General features: G+C 38.8%; 1 protein-coding gene across 4 annotated transcripts in view; it reads right to left on the reverse strand.

The window, feature by feature from the left end:
• The window catches only part of efr3a (EFR3 homolog A (S. cerevisiae)), an 84638-nt gene that overhangs the window by 45654 nt on the left and 12989 nt on the right, over positions 1 to 25995 (reverse strand). For all 4 annotated transcript variants that reach the window (XM_067529160.1, XM_067529161.1, XM_067529159.1 and 1 more), the window contains 4 exons: positions 13592 to 13668; positions 11369 to 11496; positions 9363 to 9513; positions 3545 to 3666 (listed from right to left, as the gene is read on the reverse strand). In XM_067529160.1, the coding sequence (XP_067385261.1) occupies positions 3545 to 3666; positions 9363 to 9513; positions 11369 to 11496; positions 13592 to 13668 (478 nt within the window). The remainder of the gene's footprint in view (positions 1 to 3544; positions 3667 to 9362; positions 9514 to 11368; positions 11497 to 13591; positions 13669 to 25995) is intronic.

A 25995-nucleotide genomic window follows, 5' to 3' on the forward strand; every position in this document is an offset into this window, starting at 1 on the left:
AAAAAAACTCCTTCAGGTGATGTCATCTGGAGGAGTTTTTTCAGCCAGAAGCAGAAAATACAGAGAAGTCAAGGGGGAATTGTTGGGTTCCCTCTATACATTTTTTTTTAGTCTTGACTTTATTCTGTAAAGTGCCTTGAGATGACTTTGTTGTGAATTGGCGCTAGGTAAATAAAGTTGAATTGAATAATTCGAATTGAGTTTAAAACTAAAGCCAAAGAAAGTTGAAAATTGGTGATGTTGCCTTTTAAATTGTTAGATCAAACAAAGCTGACAGAAGTTATCTTAAAAATAAAATCTAGACTCAATAGTGAATGACCAGAGAATATGTCCTTCACATCTGAATTTTTGAGCCTGTTTACTATACCATATTTATGATTAATAATTTGAGACTTTCTCATGTTGTAAAATTGCACCGTTGACCCTCACTCTGTCCATCACCGTAACAACACTTATTATCATTTCCAGCACTCCATTATTGAAATAACGCAAGCCATAATCTGCCAGACAGAAAGTTCTCAGTCTGCAGAGCAGAACTGGCCTCAGGCCCCAGCAAGTCTGACTTCAGAGTTTTCTATTTCTGTCTCTTCTTTCTGTTTCTGACACAAACACTCGTATGAGAAATAAAATAAAAATCTGGGTGACCTTGCCTTAGGCCCAATCCAATAATCGCCAGAGAAATTCTATTTGGGAATTCCTCTCCACCTACAGCAAGATCACAGCAAAATGAATAATGGAGAATAGGGAGAAGAAGCAAAGTGAGAAGTCTGAATGTTTATAGCGGTAGGAAGGTATCAAGCCAAGCTGTTATCGCAATACCCCCCCCCCCCACACACACACACACACACACCTACACAAAGAAATGGGTAATAAAGAGCATTTCTATGGAAAAAATATTCTCACCTCAACATTCGCATGAGGCTCAGCTGCTTAATTTTAGAAATAATTGCAGCAGAGAAAGTTGTTTTCATGATGAAAGAGAGAAAAGTCTCCAGGTACAGTTTTAAACCCCTGATGATCTGTACGGGTGGGTGTCTTCGTGGGAACATGAATCTTGCAAAGTGCTATGCGGTGTCACAGATTTGCCTGAGACTCACCGCCACAAAGCTATTTTTATCTTCCTAACAATCTGGTTGGCAGGCACATAGGATTTGTGTGTCTTCCAAACGATTAAAAAAAAAAAAAATTGTATTTGCCTGACATCTGGATTTCCTAAATGGACCAATTCTCCGTAAAAATAAAACTGCAACTGCTGATTTTAAATTGCTTCATTAAACGCTGAACAGCAAAGCCTGCAGAGGAAATCGGCATTTAAACACACATGCACGTTAAGCATTAGGGTTGGATTTGTTTTAACTATTATTAGGCCTAATAACATAGAAGTGTTGAAAATTTGCCTTGTTCCTCCTTGGATGAAGCCAGATTAGAATAGAGAGATCAATTTGTGCAACACTTCCCATACAAGACCTTTTTTATTTTGCATTTCCCTTAAAGTCATACAGTACAACTTCATATACCGTATCCTTATAAGGGCAACTATATGAAGCCCTATGTGAAGAGTGAAAAATGAATTTAAATGCTACTTTATCTATAATACACCTGCTACTACTTGGACACATCTTCATATGATACCAGACTCAACAGTTGGTTTACAACAGTCTGACCAATTCACTGCTGTTTATTTCTAAATTATTCTTTTTTGTCCCTGTTCTGAAGCCTTAACTCTACCTCTTTGAAAGTATAGCGTGCTGTCAGGCGGCTGCAAATGCCCTACAACAAAGACACAAATTACATTCCTTTTGTATCGTCTCAGTATTGTGAGTGACGTTATGGTTAATAGGAGGTAATAAACCCATAACAAGGCAGTGATGAAGATAACAGTAAGGAGGCAGGGCAGTTTAACTCCAACTCATCCAGGCTTTACATTGTTTTCTTTAGCCATTGTCAAAACACTTAATTTTATTAGAAGATTTTTCAAATGCTCATATTTCAGTCCAGTGAGTGCAGTAAAGCTCTCTTGCAGCGGTGTTAGTGAGACATGTCGTCTCAGTGGGAGGGGAAAGTCATAAAATATGGATCAGGAGGAGACACATTTGATCTTGCGTTGAATGGTTTCAAGTGGGATGAGACCTGCTCTAGTGAGGATTGTATTAGATCATGTGCCCCAACCAGCAGAACAATAAATCAGTGCATTAACTGAGGAGGTTGTTTCTGAAAGGTGGGATATTGGATGGAGATGATTAAATTGATAATAATGTATAAAAATTAGTGATGTGACAGTTGTCAAGTACATTATATGTTTAGCAGGAACTAAAACAATTTTTCATTTTTACTTTTTTAAATCAAGTACAGTAAGTAATGAGCTTGTTTTCAGTTTGTTTAAGTAAAGAACCATACGTTAAATTTGCCGAGAAGCAGAAGGATCATTGGCCCTGTAGCGGCTGAAATATGGCACAACATTAAGTCTAAAGTAGGTCCAATAAAAATGGCTCTTGAAAAAAATCAATGTAAAAGATAAAAAAATAAAAAAATCGAACAAATCTATTTTTAAGCAATTGCTCTACCATGTCCTGCAGACTATAAGAAAACAAATGAAAACATTAAAACCAATGTGCCCCTTACAATTTTCCCTGAAATATTACTGTTCGGTGGATTAACCTAGCAACACTAAGGTGCCTCTTAATTTTCTATTTACTATTAAATTATGTTAATTATATAATACCTCTGGTCCAGACACACTGGTGATTTTATGTTTTAGCTCATTGACATGTTCTTGGCCCCTCTGTCATAAATCTCAAACCCCACCTTAGACAGGAACTAAATTCTGTTAACTGAGCACCATGATGAGAACCAGTCAAAGAAACTAACTGCATTATCAATATATATTATTAACTGTACATGGATATGAGTGGCTTCTGCTCCAGGGAGCTAAAAAGTGAACTTTTCATAATTAAATTCATAATTTTGTCATTGATTGCCTCACTTTTTCGGCAACATTTAGGCTAGTTTAGAAATCAACCTGTTGAATCAGAGAAAAGGAAGCAATTGTACATGATGTGCTATATAAACGCTCCACCCTCTCTTAGAATTTAATCAGAAGTTATTAGCTTATATCAACTGAAGGCTGAAATGTAGTGACATTTAAAGAAAGATTACCAGGATTTAACATGATGCAAAGTTCTTCGACAAAGCTAATGAACCGAGGAAAGTAGTTCAATAAAGATTTAAAATAAGTATGGAATCAATGAATAAAAGTTTTTAACATTGAAACATTGTAAAGAAAACCACCAAATATCTTTATCTAAAAAAAAAATTCAATTCATTCATTTCTAAGGATTATCTGATGCATATTATTAAAAATTATTACCATCTAGCTTCCCTAACCTTTAAAGAAATGCTGTGAACATTGCAATATTTGATAAAGTGAATTTGTAGGTTGAAATGAATATGTATATATTTGGTGGATTATTTCTGTATGTTTAAGAAAAATAGTTAGAATATGATTTAAAGGAGAGTTGTCTGTAAAACGTGTCTGATTTTTTACCTCTTCCTAGTCTCTGGGTCTTCATGAGTGGAATGGCACATGGCGCTGAACTGAGAGACAAAAAAGTCGTAGCGGCGATGGTAGGACGGTGTGTCCTCCTCAATGTTGGCAAACTTCACAAACTAGAGAGAGGACAGGAAAAAAAAAGAAGCAGCATGAGCCTCATGTTTCTCGAAGCTTGTTAGAGTGTATTTTTGTTTCAAATCTGTCCAAACTTGGCAACACGTCACATTCTAACAACAGAAAACCACAGCATCTGACCACTGTAATTAGCGGTGAGGAGGCATTTCAGGTACACATACATACATATAGAAACATATCTGAATAATAAAACAATATGCACTGCCTGTAGGGAAATATTAGCCAACACTAAAGTAATTAAGAAGCATTAAAAATGTTCGGTAAAACAATAGAGCCAAAATCAGTGCCATTTGCAGGAAAATAAAATACAACTGACGTGAGGCTAATCTTCAGTAAATTTGTTAGTACAATAGGCAATAACCTATAAACTGGACACACTTTACAGAAACATTAAGTGGGCTGCACTTATATAGCGCTTTTCTACCTATTGGTACTCAAAGCGCTTTACACTGCTTTTCACCTATTCGCAGCTGCTGGCCGACACTCACAAGGTGCAACTAAGTTGGGGTTCGGTGTCTTGCTCAACATGCTGTAAGTAAGGTGCACGTGGAAACTAGTCCCCAAGTAAAGAGTGACTGGAATTACTCTACATGTTTGACTACTGAAAAGAAGAAAGGCCAAGCTGTAGCATACACAGCTGTAGCTCCTCCGCTCAAACATTCAGTGAACAACAGTTGAAAGTTACTGGGTTTAAATCCCTAATTGAACAACTTCCACTTTATTCCAGTTATTTCCAATGGAATGGCTTCATCTTCATCAACACAGCTACACACACCTTTTCAAAATGTTTCAATTTCCCTGAAGCACCTAAATTTATTGAAGTCTAGAGCTCGGGAAAAGGTCTAAAGTGAAAAATGAATAATGTAATCGTCAAATATTGTTACCTACTCGTGGTATTTAAGCATTATACAAATATATTTAAAAAAAAAAAACTAGTACAGACATTATGGTGGAGGCTTAGTGTTTCTGTGTTGTCAGAACAAAAAAACTGTCCTGTCCATGTTAACGTTCAGCATTGTTAATTCAAACCAGTGAATGTTAGTGTAGTTGATCATTCGGGGGTTGTTTTTTTTTTTTTACCTCTTACCTGAAGTCGGCAGTTGCACCAATAATGAAAGGACAGACACAGCATTCAAAGTGAGTCAGAGTAACTGGAAGCGATGGCGAGGATGATAAAACCCATTAAGGAGCAACACCCTTTGGTCCAGCCTGCAATTTCCCCCCTGCAAACAAGCATGGTGTCCTTTGGAGAGGCCTCATCTCCGTCTCTCACCACACAGTCAGCTGTGCTCGAGTAGCATTTTGTTACCCTATCATTGTCCACTGCAACAAATTGCCTCTGTGCAGTTCAGCCTCGGTGACAAAAACCCTGTCGTTCTACCTGGTAATTTCCTCTCATTTTGTACCTAACCTCTCCTGCGCGTAATGGCTCAGATGGAAGGAGGTATGCTGACAGCTGGTGCACAAGAGAGCAGTTTCCCCTCAGCATCCTAAACCTGTTACTGCAGAATCCAGGCAGCAGACATGGAGGGGGGGGGGGGGGGGGGGGGGGGGGTGGAGGGGGCTACTTATTACAGGGTTCTGTTTATGAGTGCTGAGGGGAAGTTCTGGTCACGACTCAAGTTTTGGTAATGTGTGAGGGGGTTTTAGTCAATCATAAAACAATGTGTGCATCACATACATGCAAAACCATGCGCAGTGCAAAAGGATTCAGTGAACAGCTGAAATGCTTTAATTTTCTTTCATTTCTAATATAAAAATGATAGCAAACATACACAGAGAGACATTCAAGCCCTGCAATTAAGACCGTTACTTTTAAGAAAACCGCAGAGGAACTACTTCCCTTTTAACCTGCAACCTATTACCTATTATTTTTTAATACCACTTGAAGATGCACTATTTGTGAAGCTCTTCCAGTGGACAGTGGAACAGAGGAGATATCCATCAGAAAGCCCTCAGTTTTAAACAGTACAGCCTCCTACACCATATTAGAAATTCTAACCATGATTGCATAGGAGTTGTTTTATTTTATTTTCAGCTGCTGCTGCTTAAACTACGGTGCCAGTTGTCTTGATCCTTGCTCAGACACATTATAGTTTCATGTCAAACATGTGAAGGGCTTTCTCAAACAAAAACGGTGTTCTAGGTAACAAAAGCTAAGTCGGTTCACTTTTTCCCTTATCCATCAGTGTTAAAAGCTAAAGCAATGTGTTCAAATTGAAGTAACCCATTTTGGTCATATTACATTTTCCATACATATAAATTTGTCACATTCTCTTGAGTTTGCTCGGAAATGTTTTTTTTTTTTTTTAAGCATTTACATTTTCTGGCTATTGTGAAGTATCACGGTCCTTTTTGTGTATCTGGGATTTATTGTGTGTCTGAGCTACAGACAAAAGGCCTTTCACAGAAGCTTGGAGTAGCTAGTAGTGATTGCAGAACTCCAATTAGGTAATTAATTGTGGGCAAAAGCTTTCAAGTTGTAAGTTATCGCTCTCTCTGTTTATTTTCTTCCTGTGATGCCTTCATGACCATTTAATAAGTGCTGCAGGTTGAGCTTGTCATTCTCTGTTCTTGGCCCGGGGTGACATTTATCGACTTCTAACTAAGAGAAAGGTGACAACCGCCAAATTGCTCTACGCAAATATTTTTGTTGTTGACAAAATCTTCTAGAAAATCCTCTCGAGAAGCCATTTATACTGTGCTCAGTATTTCTGAAAGACATGAACACTCAAAATAAAACATTGTACCCACCTAACCTTGTAATGCCTTGACTGGCCTTTTGAGCATCATCTTTCTGTGATCAAAAATAGGAGGCGCCAAATCTGGGGTTTCACAGTCCATTAACCATTGTCCTGATATAAGGAAAACTCTGCAACAATGATCCAGGGACAAAGCTCGGCTTAATCACAAAATGTCAACCCAAGGGCTTTCAGCTTGTCCCATGAGGAGTCGCCACAGCGGAACGTGTTCCACACTTTGACTTGGAGTGAGTTTTTAAGCCGGATTCCCTGTGAATTTTCTCCGGCCTCGGGACAGGCACCAGGTTGGGACACTCTAGCACTGAGCTTGTTCACAAAATGTAATGTTAGATGATACCAAAAAAAAAAAAATAAGATACACATGTGGACAGCATAAATTTGTACCTAATGAGGAGAAGAAGATACTGTTGGCTAAACAATCTCACATTCCGCCTCACTTCTCCACAGCTTTGTAGCATCTTTAGTCAACTAGCTGTATAACTGTTAACCAAACAGCTAATAGCCTTTTTCATGGTTCACTTCAGTTCTCTAAAGCTTGTCTGGATATGACAACAGGTAAAACCTAAGTTAAGTTACTTATAGTTAGGCAGGTTCTCTCACCAGAAAAACATAAAAAATTAATGCACAGGCTCTCAGTCAACTTTTGTTATGGCTTGAAGCCACAAATTGCTTCCTCTGTTTGGAGGATGCTTTCACCTTGGGATGGCGAACATTTTCCATCCATCCTTCAAGCTATTCACAAAGTATACTGCATAGCAACTCCTTGTCATAGTACTTTCCGCAGAGAGTCTCAATCATTCACATGTGTTTTCTGCCCCTTGCTGATGATGTTGCTCCGAAATCCATCTATAACATAGTATTTTTGGAACTTGCAAGTTTCTGCAGTGGAAGCCCACCTTTAGTGAGGGGAAGGAAATGGGGAAACGTTTCAGCCAGATTACAAAAAATACAAAAAAAAAAAGATTCTGTCGTGAGGAAAAAAGAAATGAATCCAATTTGTTGTTAAAAAAAATTCTATTTAATTTAAAAATGTTCTGATTCCCTTCTTTCCATATTCTCACAATGGTTAACTATTCAACAAGAACTGCCAAAACCAGAGAACATTCTGCCCAATTATCCTACTCTAACACATGCCCATATCTAATCCAAGCAGTTATGCAAGATTTACTGGCATTTCAACTGTTGTAGTTTTAAGTTGCAAATTTACGAGGTGTGTGACATTTTACGGTGCACTATCTAGAAACATTTTGGAGAGGTTCTACACAATAACTGATGTTTATGACTGACGGATCAGATTGTGATCTTAAGTTATGTTTATTAAGTTATGTTTTTGATGGCAGCATGTCCACAGATATCACATATTAACTTGGTCAGTGCAATGCCAGTCCTGATAGAAGTGAACAGATTTATGGCATTATAACTTCAACCTCTTCATGTTCTGATTTATGCTGCCTACAAATGCTAAAGATGTCGAATTGGAAGTTGCAAGCTAACTGTAAGCGTCCCTGCGGAGGAGTATCCACAAATACGGGTGTTATGTTTGTTGCTAATTAGTCACTGCTGAGGCTGCACTGAAAGCGGTCAGCTGGTTTCAAACAGTCTTTGAACCAAATTGCTGTAATTGTTGAAGTCCGTGCTGCTGTGATGTTGCTTTTGTGACATCTCAAACAAACATATTAAACTGATAATTACCCAACAGAACAAGTCCAAATGCTTTGTTTTCCTTAGCTACAATGGCAAACCAAACACTGGCATTAAACGCAGCATCTTAGCTTTTGAAGTCTGCACCGGGAGGAAAATTTAATTAACACAGCTCTCAAATAAAGGTGGTCTGTACCCCCGTCAACAACAAGCACAGCCCACCGTCTACCCTCCCAGCTCTGCTACCTGTCTCTGCAGCAACTCTCCTCCAATGTCAGAATCCAAATACCACACATAAATAATGCAAAGGCTTTTACATCGAAACCTTCAGCTGTTTCCTGCTCAGATAAACCACCAACAATGGGAGGGACGACAGGCTCTGAATAGGAGGCATGAAGAAGGGAACCAAAAAAAAAAACTTAGGGTTCACCTTCAGATTATTGGGAAGGAGCAATGGTGCTGACATTTGCCAGTGGCTTTATAGAGACTAATAATAATCAGACTCTTACAGAGAATTGCTGTAGGACTATTTCTGCTGCAACTGGAAAAGTTAAATTAGGTATTTAACCACAAGCATCAATGACTGGGCTTTAGCTGTAGGATGTTTTTTATGGGTTTTTTTGTTCTCTCTCTCTCTCTCTCTCTGTGTGTGTGTGTGTGCACACAATATGAATTTTGTTATTATTTTTTTGTCTTCTTTTGGAATCCTCTCATTTCAAGGCAGTCTTTTAAGCAGCTAAACTACACAAATGCAGCACCAGCACCACAAGTACTTAGACATTTGGTATGCACTGAGAATAATAACTAAATAAATGAAAGTATAATAGGCCATTGGGTTGCCAATAGGCCCAGAGTTTGAGGTAGACTTGCTGATAAACTGAAAGGGCAAACTGTAGCAAGTATAATATTTTGAATATTGAGCATGAACACTTTAAGGTAGTTGAAAAGCAGCACAGACACCAGTGTTTTATGCAGCATATTATAAGGAATATATCCTGGCCAAATCAAATTATTATGCTTGAATTATAAATCCTATAAATGCTATACATGCTGAATTGACCTTCGGGGATCACAATCAGCAGCCGTGTGTTTATGTAGTGAGGATAGTGTTTACCCTGTCATCTGGTGATTAAACTGATGCTGTGATGTTGAGAATCAAAAGTCAGAGCTTTTAAAGTTTGAAAGAGCTGTGGATGTAACATCTAGTATGGGAATTTGACAGAAATCTAGACATTGTGAAATCAAAAACCCAAAAGAGACCCAAATTGTCTTACCGAGTTGGTTCCCAAGACCTGCAGGTCGGGTTCTCTGGACTCCAAAAGCTTGGCCACCATATGCAGGAAACTCTCAACAAAGGGTTTGATGCTCTGAGAGTGACAAGCCATCAGCAGCTGGTCCAGAGCCTCCATGGCAATAACCACATTCCTGAGATCAAGTAAGGTTTAATTAAAGATACTTAGTCATATAAGGTGTTTCAGTGTCATGCAGACAAAATAAGGCCTATGAAACTTTATACACTTTATTCTAACAAGAAATATTTAAACAAAACAAAAAAACCAGCTCTCTCTCTCTATATTATATATATATATATATATATATATATATTTATTTATTTATTTATTTATTTTAATTTATTCCCCCCCCCCACACAAATTTATTTATTTATGCATTTTTTACTTGCTTGTGGGGTATTTGCTTGTAAAACCTGCAATTCCTTAACACGATGAACAATGAATTCAGAAGATGTCACCAAATCTAGGAATTTCTTTATGTACACATTTGTTTCCCCAATAATGCTTACAAGCTTTATTGCTCTGAAGATTTGTTTTGATAAAAATGTAGGTCAAACATTATCACTTCATCAAAAGCATTATACAACTGCTAACAGATGCAATAACTGAATTTAATAATAATCACCCTAAGGCAGCTCTTAGAAAGTCTTTTTTTTGAAAGCATGCAAACCAAATACTGTCTTCACTGACAGTTACGCCAATTAATCCATTATTATGCTGGTAGTCAATGCAGATGTTGGAATTATTCTTTAAAATCTGTGCTTGGAAATATGTCACTGCAAAAAAGAGCAGCTTGTGGATAATTTTAAAAAAAATCAATAAATCTGACCTGGGCAGAGAATGGTCTCCATCAGTTTGTTTCCTGTGGACAGCTATGCCAAATGTAATGGCAGGTTTGAGGTTCAAGTGACAAATCAAACTCAAATGTTTCAAGCGATGCCAAATGGCACATGAACAATCACAGATGGAACAGGGTGACGGAGTTTGTTCTCTAAAAACCACAGCCAATTAAACATCATTTCTGACATTATAAACACTGCATTGATTTGGTGCTGCCAGACATCTTCTAGAAAAATACATGAGGCATTTATGCCTCTCAGCTCATTTTAATTACTTTCCAGGAGAAGAAAGCACTGGACACCTCAGGAAAAAGCAATGGCTGATATTTTTAACACTTTGTTCACAGAATCCATTTTAAATTATTCAATTTCTCATTTACACACTCCGCTGTTTGTATACAGTCCAGGCTGTAAATGGTAAAAGGGAAACGAATTGGCTCGGATGAGGTAATTCCAGTCAACCTGAATAATACGAGCTTTGCTTGCTTGTTCATGGCATTGGGAAAGTAAGTTAACAAAGATATCTACAAAATTAACAATTAGGCCTTATCCAACAATGAGTTAACCCAACAAAGTAAAAAAAAAAAAAAAAAAAGAATTTGGGAGACTTTCAGCTACTGTAACTTGCTAACATGCATAAGTGTTTGCAGTTATTGTGACTTTAGCTACAAAAATCTAAGGTTGAAACGAGAGAGTAGTAGAATATGGAGTTTCTACATTATTATACAATTTTCTCTAGAATAAATACAGAAATATTATTTAAGAAATAAAGATCACACTTTGTTTTTGGTCTCAACAAAATATTTTAAATAATACGGCAAATAAAAAAACACTTCCTGGAATGTTGCCTTTAAATTATTATAGAAAATTGTGTTGCAAGCAGATTGACTGGATCACCTTTACTGAAAACCTTTGAAGAATGCATAAAAGATGCTGGACGAATTAAAACAGATCCTGCTAATTCCTTCAACATCTGTGTTTTTAGTTTGGTTAATTTGAGACAAGGGGGGAAAAAAAAAATGCAGTGTGAATTTTGACACAAAATGCATTAGTCCAGTTTAAGTGCTATAGAAATATCCCTGAAAACCCATAGCCACAAGGAAAATGGAAGAAAAACAAAAAAAAACATCAAGGTCAAATATTTCTCACCCGTAGCGATGTCGCACCACATCTCTGCTCAGTCTCTCAGCCAGGTACGCTCCAATCCTGTCCAGCTTTTCTGGAGCTGACACAGCGTAGAAGGTCAGCTTTTCCATGTCAGATTTACTGAGGCCATCCTAAAGACAGATAAAGAGTAGTTAACCTTTATACGCTTAACTGTTAGAATTATGGGAATGTAATATTCTTTAGGTATCGCAGGGGGCATCGGATTAAACGCCGTCCATGTGTTTCTGTTCCACATCATTACGACCACAGTGATGATAAATGAAGTGTGAAGTCCAATGCAGAAATCAAATTCATGTGACAGCAATCACAACTCCCGAGCCCATTAAAAATATAAAATTAAAATCTAAAAAAACGAATGTACCTTTACGAGACAATTTTCTGAGTTATCGAAGTCCAAATCAAGGCAAGTTCATAAAATTCTGTCTCCATTTCCCAAACTCTGCTCAGTATCTCCCACTGACATTAAAAGTAACATTTATGTTAAATGGCCTGTGAATGTCTTCTTCTCAGCTCTGCTGCTTTGATGATAAATGTCTGTACGGCACAGATCATTGCTCAGAAATTTCACAGAGTGAAACTGCACATTATCAGAGATCTACCAAACACCTGCTGCACAATAAAACGTATCCCTGTCATCACTTTATTGTTATTCCACTTGGGGCTCCACAAAACTGAGAATGACTGATGATGATGTACAGTTCAAGATTTAATGCTTTATTTTAGTTTAATGGTCTTCTGGAAACCTTTCGGACTCGAGGTGAACTTCAGTGTCTTACTGTTCACGACAATGCACAGCTGATATACTTTTACTTTGAGGCTAACTTTCTCCCTTGAGTCTTTTCATCTCCTCTGACTCTTAGAAAGCGATAATTAATATGAGATGGTCTCGACAATTTGAGCATTTCAAAATCCCAGTGCACTTGCTTCGTTAAACCAAAGGCCTTTCAAACGATATGGAAAATGGAAAATGAACCCCTTGTGTAAAAGCCAAACCACATAGACATTTAGTAATTTAATGACCAGAGGCCAAGGAGTCAAAGTTGATATAGTGTGTTTATTAAAGACATGTCAAATTTAATAGTTAGACTGTAAAAAAAAAAAAAAATGGAGACTTTCATGTGGCACTGTGGCCTTTTTATGTTGTAGAGAAAAAGCAATTGGTAACAATTAAATACCAAACAGTGTTAATGCCCAACTAAAGGATAACACTGATGTATCCAATTACATTTTATTTATACAGCACCGAAATCCAGAGAAAAAATAAAGGCATTAAAAAAAAAAAAAAAACACACAATCTTACAGAATTATGGAAGAACCCAAAAGTCCCCGTTTGAGCAAAGAGGTGCCAGCGAGTAGTAAAAACTTCTGTTAAAGGTAAGAAACTACTGAAAAGAGGGGGAGGGTGCTGAGTGCATGATGGGGGACACCCAGCAGTCTAAGGGTGTTTCCAAACCTGTATTTCATATACGTGGTGTCTGAATCAGTGGACCAGTTTGTAAACTTGTTCCATTTTTCCACGGATTTAATTTCTTTTCACACCTAAAATTACAAAGTCATGCAAAAATGCCTTGTTCACTTGGTTGAATGGATCTGGGGCCAGAAGAAGAAAGTAAACACAGGAAGAAGATCCACTCTACGGGTTAATATTCCTATGAGCGAAAAATTGCTATGAAACATTGAGCATCTTTACATAGCGGGCATTTGTTCACAACAATGGCATAGCTAAGGAACCTCCAACTACATCTACAAATTATAAAGCTCTAAAATATAACACATGCAGAGTTGTTGAGCAAAAGGAATAAAAATACGTATAAAATGTTACACATAAGCTCTCATTCGTTTTCCCAACTACAAGTAAACTCTAATTATCACTTCCAGTTGACTTATTACCAGCACAGGCAGGGCAGAAACTGACAGTCCGCTCACTAATCTGTATGTACTGCTGGAGTTGTTGGATAGTCTTAGCTCCTTGGCAGGGAAAACACTGACTAGACACACTGTTAAACTTCCACAGTATAACCAGAGACGATCTCTCCTCAACAAATACGAAACAAACCAAGATCAGATTTTCTACAAACAGCCAGAGTCGGCACACAATCTTCATCCAGCATTAGTTATATTTTTAACCAGACGGACGCCTAATTTGAAGGATGCTTCTTTCTGCTTTTCTTTAAATGATGGCGTGTAATGCTTGCAGATACTTACTTTGGGGTCCTCGGGGAAGATGTTGTCCACCAGACGTTTGTACCTTGGCCTCAGGGGCCCACAGCAGCCACAAACCCCTGCAACACAATAAGAAATGACCATTAAAGCAAATGGTATCCTGACCTCCTGATTTTCTGTAATTAGCACCAGTCATCAGGTCTGACAATTCCAAAAGGAGAAGATTCACAACGGGAAAAAACATAAGAGTGACAATTCCAGCAGGACAGTTCAATATCGTGAATAAGCCTAATTATCTGTTAATTATAAATCAATGACCAGATGGTGCAATTTGGCTGCAAAACACATTTCTGCTTCTATTTATGCTCCTGATTCTTGTCAGGCTTCCAGGAGGACTTAGACAATCCAAACTCACTCTAGATTCAAGAAGCTGACTATGGGGTGTCGTCTCCTATTGACTCACATGGATTAGTATTTGCAGCAGCAGCCCACGAGTCAGTAAGTGATGAGTAATCACAGTGATGGCTCGAAGCTGTGGGGTGAATAAGTTAAAGTCACAGTGGGAACGATTACAGAGCGGCCCCCCCGGTCAACCACCAGGGGAGAGAAGTCTCCGTGGTGTGTTCAGTGACATTTGAATAAAAAGTATATAGTCCTAAAAAAGCTAAAAAAAAAAAAAATAATAAGTATTTCACATGAAAATGCAGAGAAAAGATCTGTTATCATTTTCAGTGAAATTCATTGCATTTTCTTAAGTGTCCTGTTGTGACACAACTTACAAAATCGCTTGAAGTTCGTTCGTTCCTTTGTATGCAGAGATTTGTTGAATGTAACTTCCCGATCAGTGTCCGTGAGAACAGCATGTCTTCAGTAAAATGTCAGTGTTTGCAAGACATGTAAGAAAATTGCAACTATTGAAATAACTTATCAATACTAATAGGTTTCCTGTGCTCATGACGTAGTACAGGTAACTGTCTACGAGTCTGTGTGGAAAGTTTGATCTTTAAAACTGAAAACTAAAACCTTAAACATCATAGACTTTCTGGTGAAGGGACTTCTGGCATTTTCTAAACTGTATTTTCAACAATTCCCATACTGACACTAAAGCCAACAATGAATTGCCTCTACTCGCACGTACCATTTGATGAAGTGCAAATTGTCTTAGCTTCTTCATCTGTGCCTGGAGACTTTCTACTTCTTTTTTTAGACCTCTGCACAAAGTTATAGCTATTCAGAGCTTTCGGGGCAAAGTTTTTAAACACTTTCGACACATCTCATGCTGAATTCATTGTTGGTTTAAGTGTCTGTATGGGGATTGCTAAAAAATCTGAATACTTTTGAAAATAACGTCAAAGGATTTACAGGTACCATGGAACCTGAAAGCCAACATGGACATGCAGTGTGTGGAGAAGTCAGGCAGCCACATTATAAAGACAAACAAATACAGTTACCTCTAAATTTTAAAAGTCAAGAAGCTTGAAACAAATAGCGTTAAATCCCTGGATGCAACTACCTATTGCATTTTCCTCCTCACACTCCCACAACTGATTCTTAGAGAGCTACCAGACTTCATTTCAGAGGAGCCCATGCTCACACAGTTTACAGAGCTCCCAGTGCACCTTCCACATTACATGCAGACACATTAGGTCACCCTAACCTCTGGAGTGTATTTGTCGGCTAACTTGCAGCAAAGTTTGGCAGCAGCCCTCAGGAACCTAAAGATTCCTAAGCTAAATTAAGGTTTGCATCAATGACCCGTCACCAAGGCAACCTTTCCAGGGCTGCAGCGTCAAAGCATTCATTATATATCCTGTAATACCTGCCACATTACAAAGGTACAGATTGGGGTGGGCAGGGGGTCACTGTGAGTACCAGTGTAACCAGCCATGTTTAATGGAGTCGAACTCAATTGAAGGAAGGATTTCTCTTAGTGACCTGAGTTTTTTGTGTACATACTATGGGGCACACATGAAAAAAGTTTGATCCTCTCCACAGATGGCCCTGCGTACTGTCAGGCTTTCTAATGAATATCATCAGATTAATTACTACGAAAAGTAACCAAGTCGCAGTTGCAAACCTGTTGATTTCGGTTTTCGGTTTTTTATTATGCTGATGAAAAATGTTGCCAAAATGTATTTCCTACACCCCCAAATTGACTGCACTCAGCCCCGGTCAATTGGTTTGTTTGGGTATAGGAGCCTGTGGCAGAAAATAAATGACGGCAGCTCTAAAATTACATTAAAACTCATTCTGGGTAAGAGCATCATGGCTTCAATACTGTAATAGAGGCAATGCATCAATTCAAACGTTCAGCTATAGATCTGCAAAGAAGGCTGCATAATCACAGCGCAGTGAGATTGTGGTGGCCACACGGACTGATGAATTACACCCCAGCACAACAAACTCAGCTGGCTGGAAAGAGGCCATTACAATAATCCATCACCTTGCTGTGATGTAAAACAAAGGCAGAGATAAATGAATATGTAAATGCTTACACAACCACGCACTCCTACATATAGCAAGACTTCATTGGGAATTATCTTGGAAATAGAGACTTTGCTGTTTAAATCTAAGTACAGTATTTCTATCTTCAGCTGAGCTAAATGCGCATGTGTTTTCATTAGACTTACACATTTGTTTGAGGAGAATGGTGCTTTGCCACGACCGGCACCTGAGCAAAAGCGTAATCTTTATCGATTTACTAACAGAAGACATCTGTATGCCCACTGCACAGGCCTAACGCCAAACAGACTCTAGAACATATAGACAGAATACACAGAACTTGAAGACACTAGCTTGCTGTGTGAAGTCAACTCTGCCTAAAACTGCAACCAGTCTATTTGTAACTAGTGTATGTTTTCTGGAAACTAATAATACTATGCAAAAATAAACATACATTAAAAAACCTCCAGTAATTACTCTGCTACTGACCAACATCAGTATTGCAGCATCAGTTTAATCTGCGAACGCTTCATTTTACACATTACACCACGTCCCTGGAAAGGAAACTTCGTGAGTTACAGTATTTCACAGTTAGCAGTTTCTCGAATGCAGCCGCATAAAGAGAATCAGAAATTTCATAACAAAGTTAAAGTGTATACAAATATAATTAAGATGGTTGTCTAGCTGCTAACTGCATTGCATGGTGAAGGTACGTGATATAATATTCTACAGTTAAACATTTTGAACATTTGTGTTGTGAATTTGAACTTCCAATTTAACACTGAAGCTTTAAGTCTTGTTCCAATCACATCAAGGGACATGTTTCTTGGCCCAAATGCTGTGAAACACCACAAACTGCATCAACATGTCACATTATTTTACCCTTTTTTGAATTTATTTGTCTATTCCTTCAAATATTCTATGAAGAAATAGAATATATTCCTGTTTACATCCCAGGATTTCTGCTAAATAGAATTGCTTAGAAAGTTCCTTCGTATTTATGGTGTAGTTTTTGGCCAGAAAACCAATTTATCTGTAATTACAGCCTGTTTATAGGCTACAGGTGATTCTGCTACAGTCCTCTAAACACAATTACTGCACTCAAGTGATCAGTATTTAACAGACTCACTACGTCACTTAAAAAAAGAAAAAAGCACAAGTGAAGATTCAGGTGAGTAAATACTTTCACACAAAATATCCTTGAAAAAGGTGCAACACAAAATAAACGGCAGCTTAATTTAAAACTCGAGCATAAATGAAGGTGTGAACGTAATAGGATTGGGGGCTTTGGTGTTTAGCCTACCAGAGCTGAGTATGCTTTGCCTGTTTGTGGCTCGGCTGTAGTTGAAAGCTCCATCGGCCTCGGTTTGAGGCACCTGCCTGTACCTCCTCAGGATTCCTCGCCTCAGGGTGATGCAAAACGATGGCATGACTGTAGTGACAGTGGCTTCCAGTTTATCCAAACTGCGGTCCTTCACTAGTAACACTGTTACACCAGTCATACAAGTCTTTGGGTCAAAACTGTAGGACTTTATTTAAGACACGGTCTCCTTTTGCCAAAAAAGAAAAACAAAAAACACAAGGCTGATGATTAATTTCACCCAAAAACTAAAATAAAAAATAGTTCTAATATCCACTGCACTTCACCTGGAAAACAACAGAGCTTCACCTGTCCATGCTGTCTGCCACAGGTTCTTTAGAAGTTCTCCTTGGACTGCAGGCTCTGCCAAAGGAAAGTTAGCTCAGGCTCTGTGTTTATCAGCACCTGGGATTACCCCTCATTCTGACAGAGAAGATGAGACGCCACTGGGTCTAATGTGGGCCTGTCTGCAGCAGCTCGGGTTACCAGCCTCTGTGTTCAGAGGAAAACGTGACCCAGGCCAGAGAACACAAATCCAGAAGAGCCAGCCTTAAAGGTTTCGGTGAAACTGATAGCCTTCAATGCAAAATAAAAATGCAATGCAACTGAAAAACTCAAGCTCATGGGAAGCTTTGAGTCTGGAGATTTGTCTGCAAGGTTTTTTTTTTTTACAAAAACAGCCTCTCTAGAGTTTGAAGCTAATTATGCAATTCAAACAGATTTATACACTATATAAAAATATTCTCTAAAGCTGATCTTATTATGGAGAGGTGCTGCGATAGCTTCCTTTGTCCGATACTCGTTAGACAGTGCTGGCAGCAGCACAGAGATGCGCTTCTAAAAGTTTAGGTGAGTCTCACCCTTCTAACCTGAGAATTTGTATTACTTCTGCTTCATTAACTTTATAACAAAGACAACCAGAGTGTAGTAGAGTGGGGCAGGGAGAGAGACCGCTGAGCACAGTGATTGATTAGCACCGTCATTTGAAATTTCAATGCAACGTTCACACCGAGGTCTTTGTAAAAAACATTTTCCATGACAATTAAAACTCACTGAAAGGCCCAAAATTGAAAATGGTTACAAAGACTTGTTGTTGAACAATTTGCCAAACATTAGTGGTGTAGATTCCCTGACTCTGCCGCAAGAATTTAAATCTAACAACTAAAAATGTCGGGCAGCACGCTGGCTTTAAAAATAAATAAATGTATAAATAAAAAATAAAAAAAACTATTAACATAATGGGGGAATTTATATCAATCAGTCTAGATGCTGACAGCAAATCATTACATTTTCTGTCTCAACAAATACTTTTCTCTTTCCTTCAGTAAAAGTAAATATACACAAACACTCACACACACACACTGAATCTCAGCTCCAGTAGTGCTGTGTACTTTCATCTACACTCTTCAGACGGTTTAGGTGTAATCTACGAGATTAAAGCGAACCCTCAGTACTCCTGATTAATTCCCTGGCCTTTGACAGGCCGATGAAAGGTACAACAGCATTCACGCTTTATACTGTCAATCTAAGGTCGGACAACATTATTCGCACACAGCCCTTGTCCTCGACTCCAAAAACTTGGGACTGAACAAGTGTGCAGATTGTTAACAAGCCCCCACAAGGCTGACGGTGCTCATTGAAATGGCACCATCCTCAGAGATGAGAAAAATTATTAAATATAGTTTGAAAAGAGTCTTTGAAGTCACAAGATAGAAGTCAAAGGGGAAAAAAACGGCCACCGTTGCTGTCAGATGCACAGTGGAGCAGTTACATGAAGATATATGACTCTAGATTTCCAAAAATAGCCTAACGTCATCCTTTATCAAAATGATGATTAACAAACAGCCTTCTCATAATGACCAACAGCTAAAATTATATTTATAATTTTTCATATGTATGTGTCATTTGTATAGTCTTTAAACATTAATCTATTGAAACTCATAAACTGCTATTTATATGTTCTGCAAATGGACAAAGTGTTTGCTCGCTTTGAAAACCAACGCTCTGAACGGGCGGTGGGCTCATTGACTTGCATTACCATGTCCTGCTTTTGAACCTTGAAGGGTGCATGCACAAAAACAGATGATGCATTTAAAGCCCCCCCCCCATCCGTCCTTTTCAGTCCCAATTTAGACATCTAAATTCATACTGCTTAAAAATCAGCTTCTGTTCCTTTGCTGTGCCCTGGAGTTGTAGCTGGGCTCAGCAGTTTGTCAGCAGGATTATCTGACCGGAGAAAAGATTTATCAATAAACGGTAGGAAAATGTTTTTAAAACTCTTAATGCCCTTATTTATCAACAGGAAGTGGACTCATATTGCACGCTCTGTTGCAGCATCAAACAGAATCAGGCCTGCAACTGCTACGGTATAAGAAATATGTGTTACAGGAAAACTGAAGGAAAGTACAGGAAAGTTTCTTTTAATGATGTTGTACAGACTGCAAAGACTACTAAGGCAAACTTAGGCCTCACTGTGCTATATTAATGCTAAACCTGACTCATAGGCCTTTAAATGCCTTCAGGACAGAGCACAGAAAGTACGGACCTTTATGGCATTATGAATTATAGTCAACCGTAAATTATATTATTACCTGAAAAACCACAAAACCATTTTCCTGTAGTGAATTTAGTTTTCCATCGAGGCAGTGGAAACTCAGTAGCTCTAATTTAAATATTAATGCAAGAGAGGAAAGGGAAATAAGTGTCAGATTAACTCCTACGGTTCACATTTCCTAGACAAAGGAGGAGAGACCATGTGGCAGTGGAGGACGAAGACAAGCAAGAGGGCATCACAAGACAGTGGAGCTCTCTAGAAATGCTCAGGTGATACGTTGACATACGTCGTGAATTTTCTTACAGACAACAGAACAACAATTACAATTAAAACTGCGTTTTTAAACATTTTAACATCATTTTACCCCCAAATCACTAACCGTAAGGCCAACAAATACATCTTGATTCAAACGCATCAATGTGGTACCTAGATCAATATAGTTTACTAGACTAACCAATGACCTGCAGATCAGACCGAGTACAATCAAGACAAATCATTGGAATCGATTAAACTACCTTGGATATTTCAGCCCTTTGGCAGCAATGACCAACATTTTACAGTTAGCAGTACATTTTTTAGACCATGCCTTTGGGATGTTGCTCTAGAGTGGAGTGGGGGTATAGCTAGGGGTCCACATTCATAAGATAGACCTCTCTGGTACTAAGAGTACATCTAGTGACACTTGGGCTTTTAGAAATGCATTTTTAAAAAAAAATAAAAAAGGTTCCTTCTCTCCAGCCCACTGTTTCATCAGTCTGGCACCAAGGGGTGGCTAAAACCAAGCAGCTTGAAGAATGACTCCAATGGTCGAGGTGGGAGAGCCATCAAAAACAACAGGGAGGGGGATGATTGCAGTGCCAGCTCATCCATCTCTGTGCAAACTACAGCCACCGCAAGGGAGAAATTAAAGGGAGTAGAGATGAGGAAGAGAGGGAAGAGGAGGAGTAGAAAAAGAGTAAGAAGGAAAGAAAGAAACGACGGAGGGTGGAATGCAATAAAGCAGTAAGGGAAATTGAAAAGGAAAGGCTGAAAGGAAGTATGGAGGATGAGGACATGGTATATGGAGGATGAGGACATGGTATATGGAAATAAAGCATGGGATAAATGAAGGATGGAAAAGTTGAGGGAGCACAAAGATGGATACTAGGAAAGAAGAAGGAAATTTTAACTTAGAAGGATGAAGGGGGGGGGGGGGTATAAACCAACAGCAGGACACAATTACTTGTCTAACCTTTTATCGACATGCAGAGATGGTAGGAGAGGAATCTGAAATCCACTTTAACAGTCTGCAAAACACTCAGTGGAACTCTCTGCACCATTTCTTACCAAACTTCAATTCATTAGACTTTAACCAAATGTTTCCCATTTGACTTGAACACGTTAATCTGCAAAAGAACTACAGCAAGAACTAGGAGGTGTATGATGGAAAGGAACAGACATGAAAGCCTGAGTCTATGTTGTGGCATGTATGCACTTACACACCATAGGGAAACATCTCGTGCTTCCATAGATGTGCTCTCAGTCACACACACACACACACACACACCTGAAGCATAAAACTAACAAAAAAAAAAAAAAAAAAAAAAACACACAGCCAGCACATTGTAATTCTGTGACATTTCCACACTGTGGACAATTCAATATTCATCTTCAAGTTCCCAGTTGGTGTTGGCAGCATTATGCTGCCACAGCATGTTGTGAGTGATTCACCAGTCAGCTGTGGTTGAACACAAATGTTCATATAGGAAAAGCTTTCTGCTGCATGACCAAACTGCAGAGACTATATATTTTTGGCGGTGAGTGACTGCTTTGTGTTTGGCTTATTCATACTATGTGTCAAAAGCATGTAGTGTGTAGATGTAATGAATGTAGGTGTTTGTGTTGGTTCTTCAATGTTAATTACAAAGGAAACTTACAAATTGACTTTTTAAATGTGTGGCATATAAATATTTACCCACAGATCTGATTAGTTAATACTCTGAACACTTTTCTGTCAAAGGCTTTGAATGTTGCATGGTTTTTCAATTGTTAACCGCAGAAACCTCAAACATTTATTATGGACACAACATTCACATTTAGGCCATCACATGTAGTAATACATTACATGTAATACATGTACAGTGTGTATAGTGTAATTTATACCTTTCATCCATTATTCCTAACTGCTTGTTCTGTTCAGGGTTGTGAGGGGTGGAGCCCCTGTCATTGAGCCAGTACACCCTGGACAGGTGTTCTCAGAGAGACACATACGCAGACAGACAGCGATTTAGAGTCACAAATTACCTGAGTCCCTGGACGCAAGCATGGGGAGAACATGCAAACTCCACACAGAAAGGCCACAGCGGGTACCTTCTAGCTGTGAGGCCCTATTGTGGTGTATCAAATGTAAATTTTAATAAATCATAGTAACAATTTTACTATGAAGGGAAACAGTTGTTTAAGCGTCTCAGGTTGAATGTCACTAGAAATGGGACCTCTGGTACACCATATGTGTTCTCAGCTACCTTTAAAGGCCAGCATTGTTTGTAAAGCTGATAAATGTCATTTATACTCAATAAACAAAAATCTCTCCTTACCAGGAGCTTGGGCCTGCTCCTGCGATAAAAATCAATAGGACCTGGCCCAACAAGCTCCTGAAGAAGATGGCTTGTAGAAGTAAATCAACTTGCAGCCTTTGTTCCTTTGTGATAAACATGGCTGTGCCTTAAGCTTGCAATAGTACATTGCTTACAAAGTAGACAGAGAGTCAATAAGTATTACCATTTTTCCTGAGGGGGGACATGATTGTTTTATATTAAATCTTATGGCAAACTATCCAATTTTTGTTGAGACATTAACCCTAGAAGCATGTATGTGAAAACATATTTGGCCCAAAACCCTGTTCTGATTTAACCAACCAAAAGTCCATCTAAAGTGGATATTTAGCAGAGATATTTCTACCATCCATAGAGGCGTAGCTCCAGCATGTCAAAGTAATTGCATAATAATGCTTTGGCTGCATATTTTCTGCTTGTGGTAAATTTTCCTACAGGCTGTACAGCTTCTCCTCTGGTGAGCGATTTCAGCTACTCCCACTAAAGTAATGAGACAAGTGTTACTTGCCAAGAAAGGGATTATTCATCCTCATCTATCAGTTTGTATTGCATGCATGTAAATCTACGCATATATGAAGCCAATCAACTGGGTTTACACTGGTACAAATGGAGTTTGTGATCAGTGACTGAGGCTCAGCACCACTCTGGGATCATCAAAACCTCCTGTTGTGTCTATCAAGGAAAAGCAGGTTAGCCGGCCAATACATATGTTTGGTACAAGCAGCAGCTGGATTTGATTTACAGACTTTACTGTAACAGCAAGAAAACTGAGATGTTGTAGAGTACGGGAATCACATGAAAAACTCAATCCTAATCATTTTAGCAGTCGATTCCCCTTTTAGATGCAATTGCTAAACAACTAAAAGAGGCCATTTTTCTATCTTTTTGACATTTATTCTATTGAGGATTTCAGAAAGCAGAATAGTACTCTTACACTAATTTCTCAACAAAAAAAAAAAAGACCTTTATTTTAAAAGTCAGCCACTGAGCGTCTCCACCGAATAAGCCAGAGATCGAACGCTTGCCCAGTGGCGCAGAAGCAACGCAATAATCCTATGTAGAGTCAAGACATAAGGTATTCTCTCAGCTCCGGTTTAGAAATCTTTGCATGGGGTTATTTCTTGCTGCTTCCCCTTTTGACAGACAGTCTCAGTGTCTCGGTGAGACAGCCAGCAGGCCGCCAAATGTCACCAGAGAAAGGGGATCTAGCGCATTCACAGGCATATGGTGCTGTTTATGCAACACAACTTGAGTTTATTTGCGCTGAAAAAACACATCTGCACAGCACAGCATTGTAATAACCAGAGCCAGAACTACACCCACTACAACACTGGGAAATTTATCTAGCAAGATAATTTGGTGTAAAGTAAAAAAGAAAAAGTGAACTGACATTTCTGAGTTGTGTTTTTTGATGAATCATGTGTGTTAAACTTAACGAGTGGCATAAGATGCACCGATTTACTGAAATATAGTCAGCGGTCAGATAAAAACCATAAAAATCCCAAAAATGCCATATTTGTTCAAAAATGTATAATTACACAGCAAAAACTACCTGATCAGAAAACCAAACAAGGCAACAACCACAACGACCTGTTTTAGGGTATGTGACAAACTCAAACAGCTTTTGATTTTTTTAATCCGTTTAAAAATAAAATCTCAAATGACAACAATCCATCCCCAACAATCCTGCAAACTAGACAATAATTCTGAATAATAAACCACCTTTGCTCAGCAACAGCTCACAGATCAATACTTAGTGGAATAATCGCAACAGTTTATCAAGGCTTTGCTGGATCTTAGCATGCTCAGTCAATGCCCGATCAATACCTAATTAAGTTTAATCAGGCAAGTTTGCGATGGCATTTAACTAATAAGCTATGAGGTGTTGAAGAGGTTTCAGATTCATTTATGAGATCATGCTGCAGCAGTCTCATTTCTCATGTCTTAGGTTTTATTTAACCAATAGCTAAAGTATTCAATGAGTGATTTTCTAAAAAAAGGTGGTAATTTCTTAATAAATGCCTATGAGAAACACAAATTCCCTGACATTTCTGTATCTATAGTCAAGTTGTGAGAAACAGTCCTGTGTCTTTAAAGCCAAAGCAAATCCAATTAACTGGAACTGTCTCTGAATGAACCTCTATCAGCAATCAAATATTCTTGATCTGCAAGAGACTAAATTAAACTGATCACGTTAGGTCTTCAGCCATTGGCATATTAATTAATTCTGCTGCAAAAATAGCAGATACCAGAAGCTGTGTTCTGGGAAGTCTGATGTTCTCGGTTGCCCCCGAGTTATTTAGAAGCAGGAGAACATCAGTCCTATGGCTTTCTATGCTTCAACGTAAGTGATAAGTGGACCACACATCAAATAACAAGGCACATATCTTATAAATCTGACCTCAATTTCATTCTGCTTCTTATAAAAAAAAAAACAAGTCTTCTAAGAGCCTCTCTTTATCAGAGTGGCCGTGACCTAAAATGTCCAGTACAGCCACAGCTGGGCCCGGAGCAGCTCTGCTGGAGCAGTTGGGGTCTTGCACAGGTACCATAGTTGCTGTGCAATTAACTGAATTTTGATTTCAATTACAATTAAGATTCCATTGAGTATCAAAAACAATAGAGAGAAAAAAAATGATTGTGCTGTTTTCCAATGTTACTCGTGATTTGTACTGAATTATAAATCCAATTCACTCCTGTCCTTTATAGCAATGCACTACCACCCCTCACTGAAAGCTCATGCTCTCCCTCAGGCAGGCTGCACTATGTTTAGTTGTACTAAAAATTCTGCACAACAAGATGGTTCACCTGCTAGCTAAGCCTTTTAGGATACTGTTACACAGCAGGCCCTGTGTATTGTGAAGAAAGAGCCAAAAGAGTGAACCAACATGAATTACAAAGGACACAAAGAAGAAAAACCCAGGTGCAGCGTATGTGTGTAGCATTTCGAACAGGATTCTTTGTGCACTGTGTGCGTTTAGCCGTTTGGGAATGTAGTGGTTGAGTATTGGATGTCCAGTGTGTACAGTGCAGAGTGGATAGCAGCACTGCAGCAGAAAGAACGTGTAAGGTCAGCGGTTAATGAGCGTGATGGCCTAATGTAGAAAACTGTTCTGGTGTCTGGTGGTTTCACATGACAGAGCTCTGTAGCACCTGCCAGAGGGGAAAAGCTAGAAAAGGCTGAGTACAGAGTGAAAGAGGTCAGCGGTGGTATTCTTTGCCCACTTTGTGGTTCTGTAAGTGTACTAGTCCTGAGGAGTGGGTGGGAGAGCACCGATAGTACTTCTTCCTGCACCAGAAGCAAGGAAAGAAAAATAGAAGTGTATTTGCAGCTCCTGTGGTGGAATGAACTTCCTCAGGACAAGCAATACATCCTGTGCTGGGCCTTCTTGAGAATGGAGTGGAGGTTATTCTCCCACCACAAGTCTTGGGAGGAGGTGGACCCCAAGAATTCCAGGGTTTCCACCGTTGACACTGGTCTTTTGGATATGGTAAG

Source organism: Channa argus, chromosome 14, assembly GCF_033026475.1.
Source record: "Channa argus isolate prfri chromosome 14, Channa argus male v1.0, whole genome shotgun sequence".
NCBI lineage: Eukaryota > Metazoa > Chordata > Actinopteri > Anabantiformes > Channidae > Channa > Channa argus.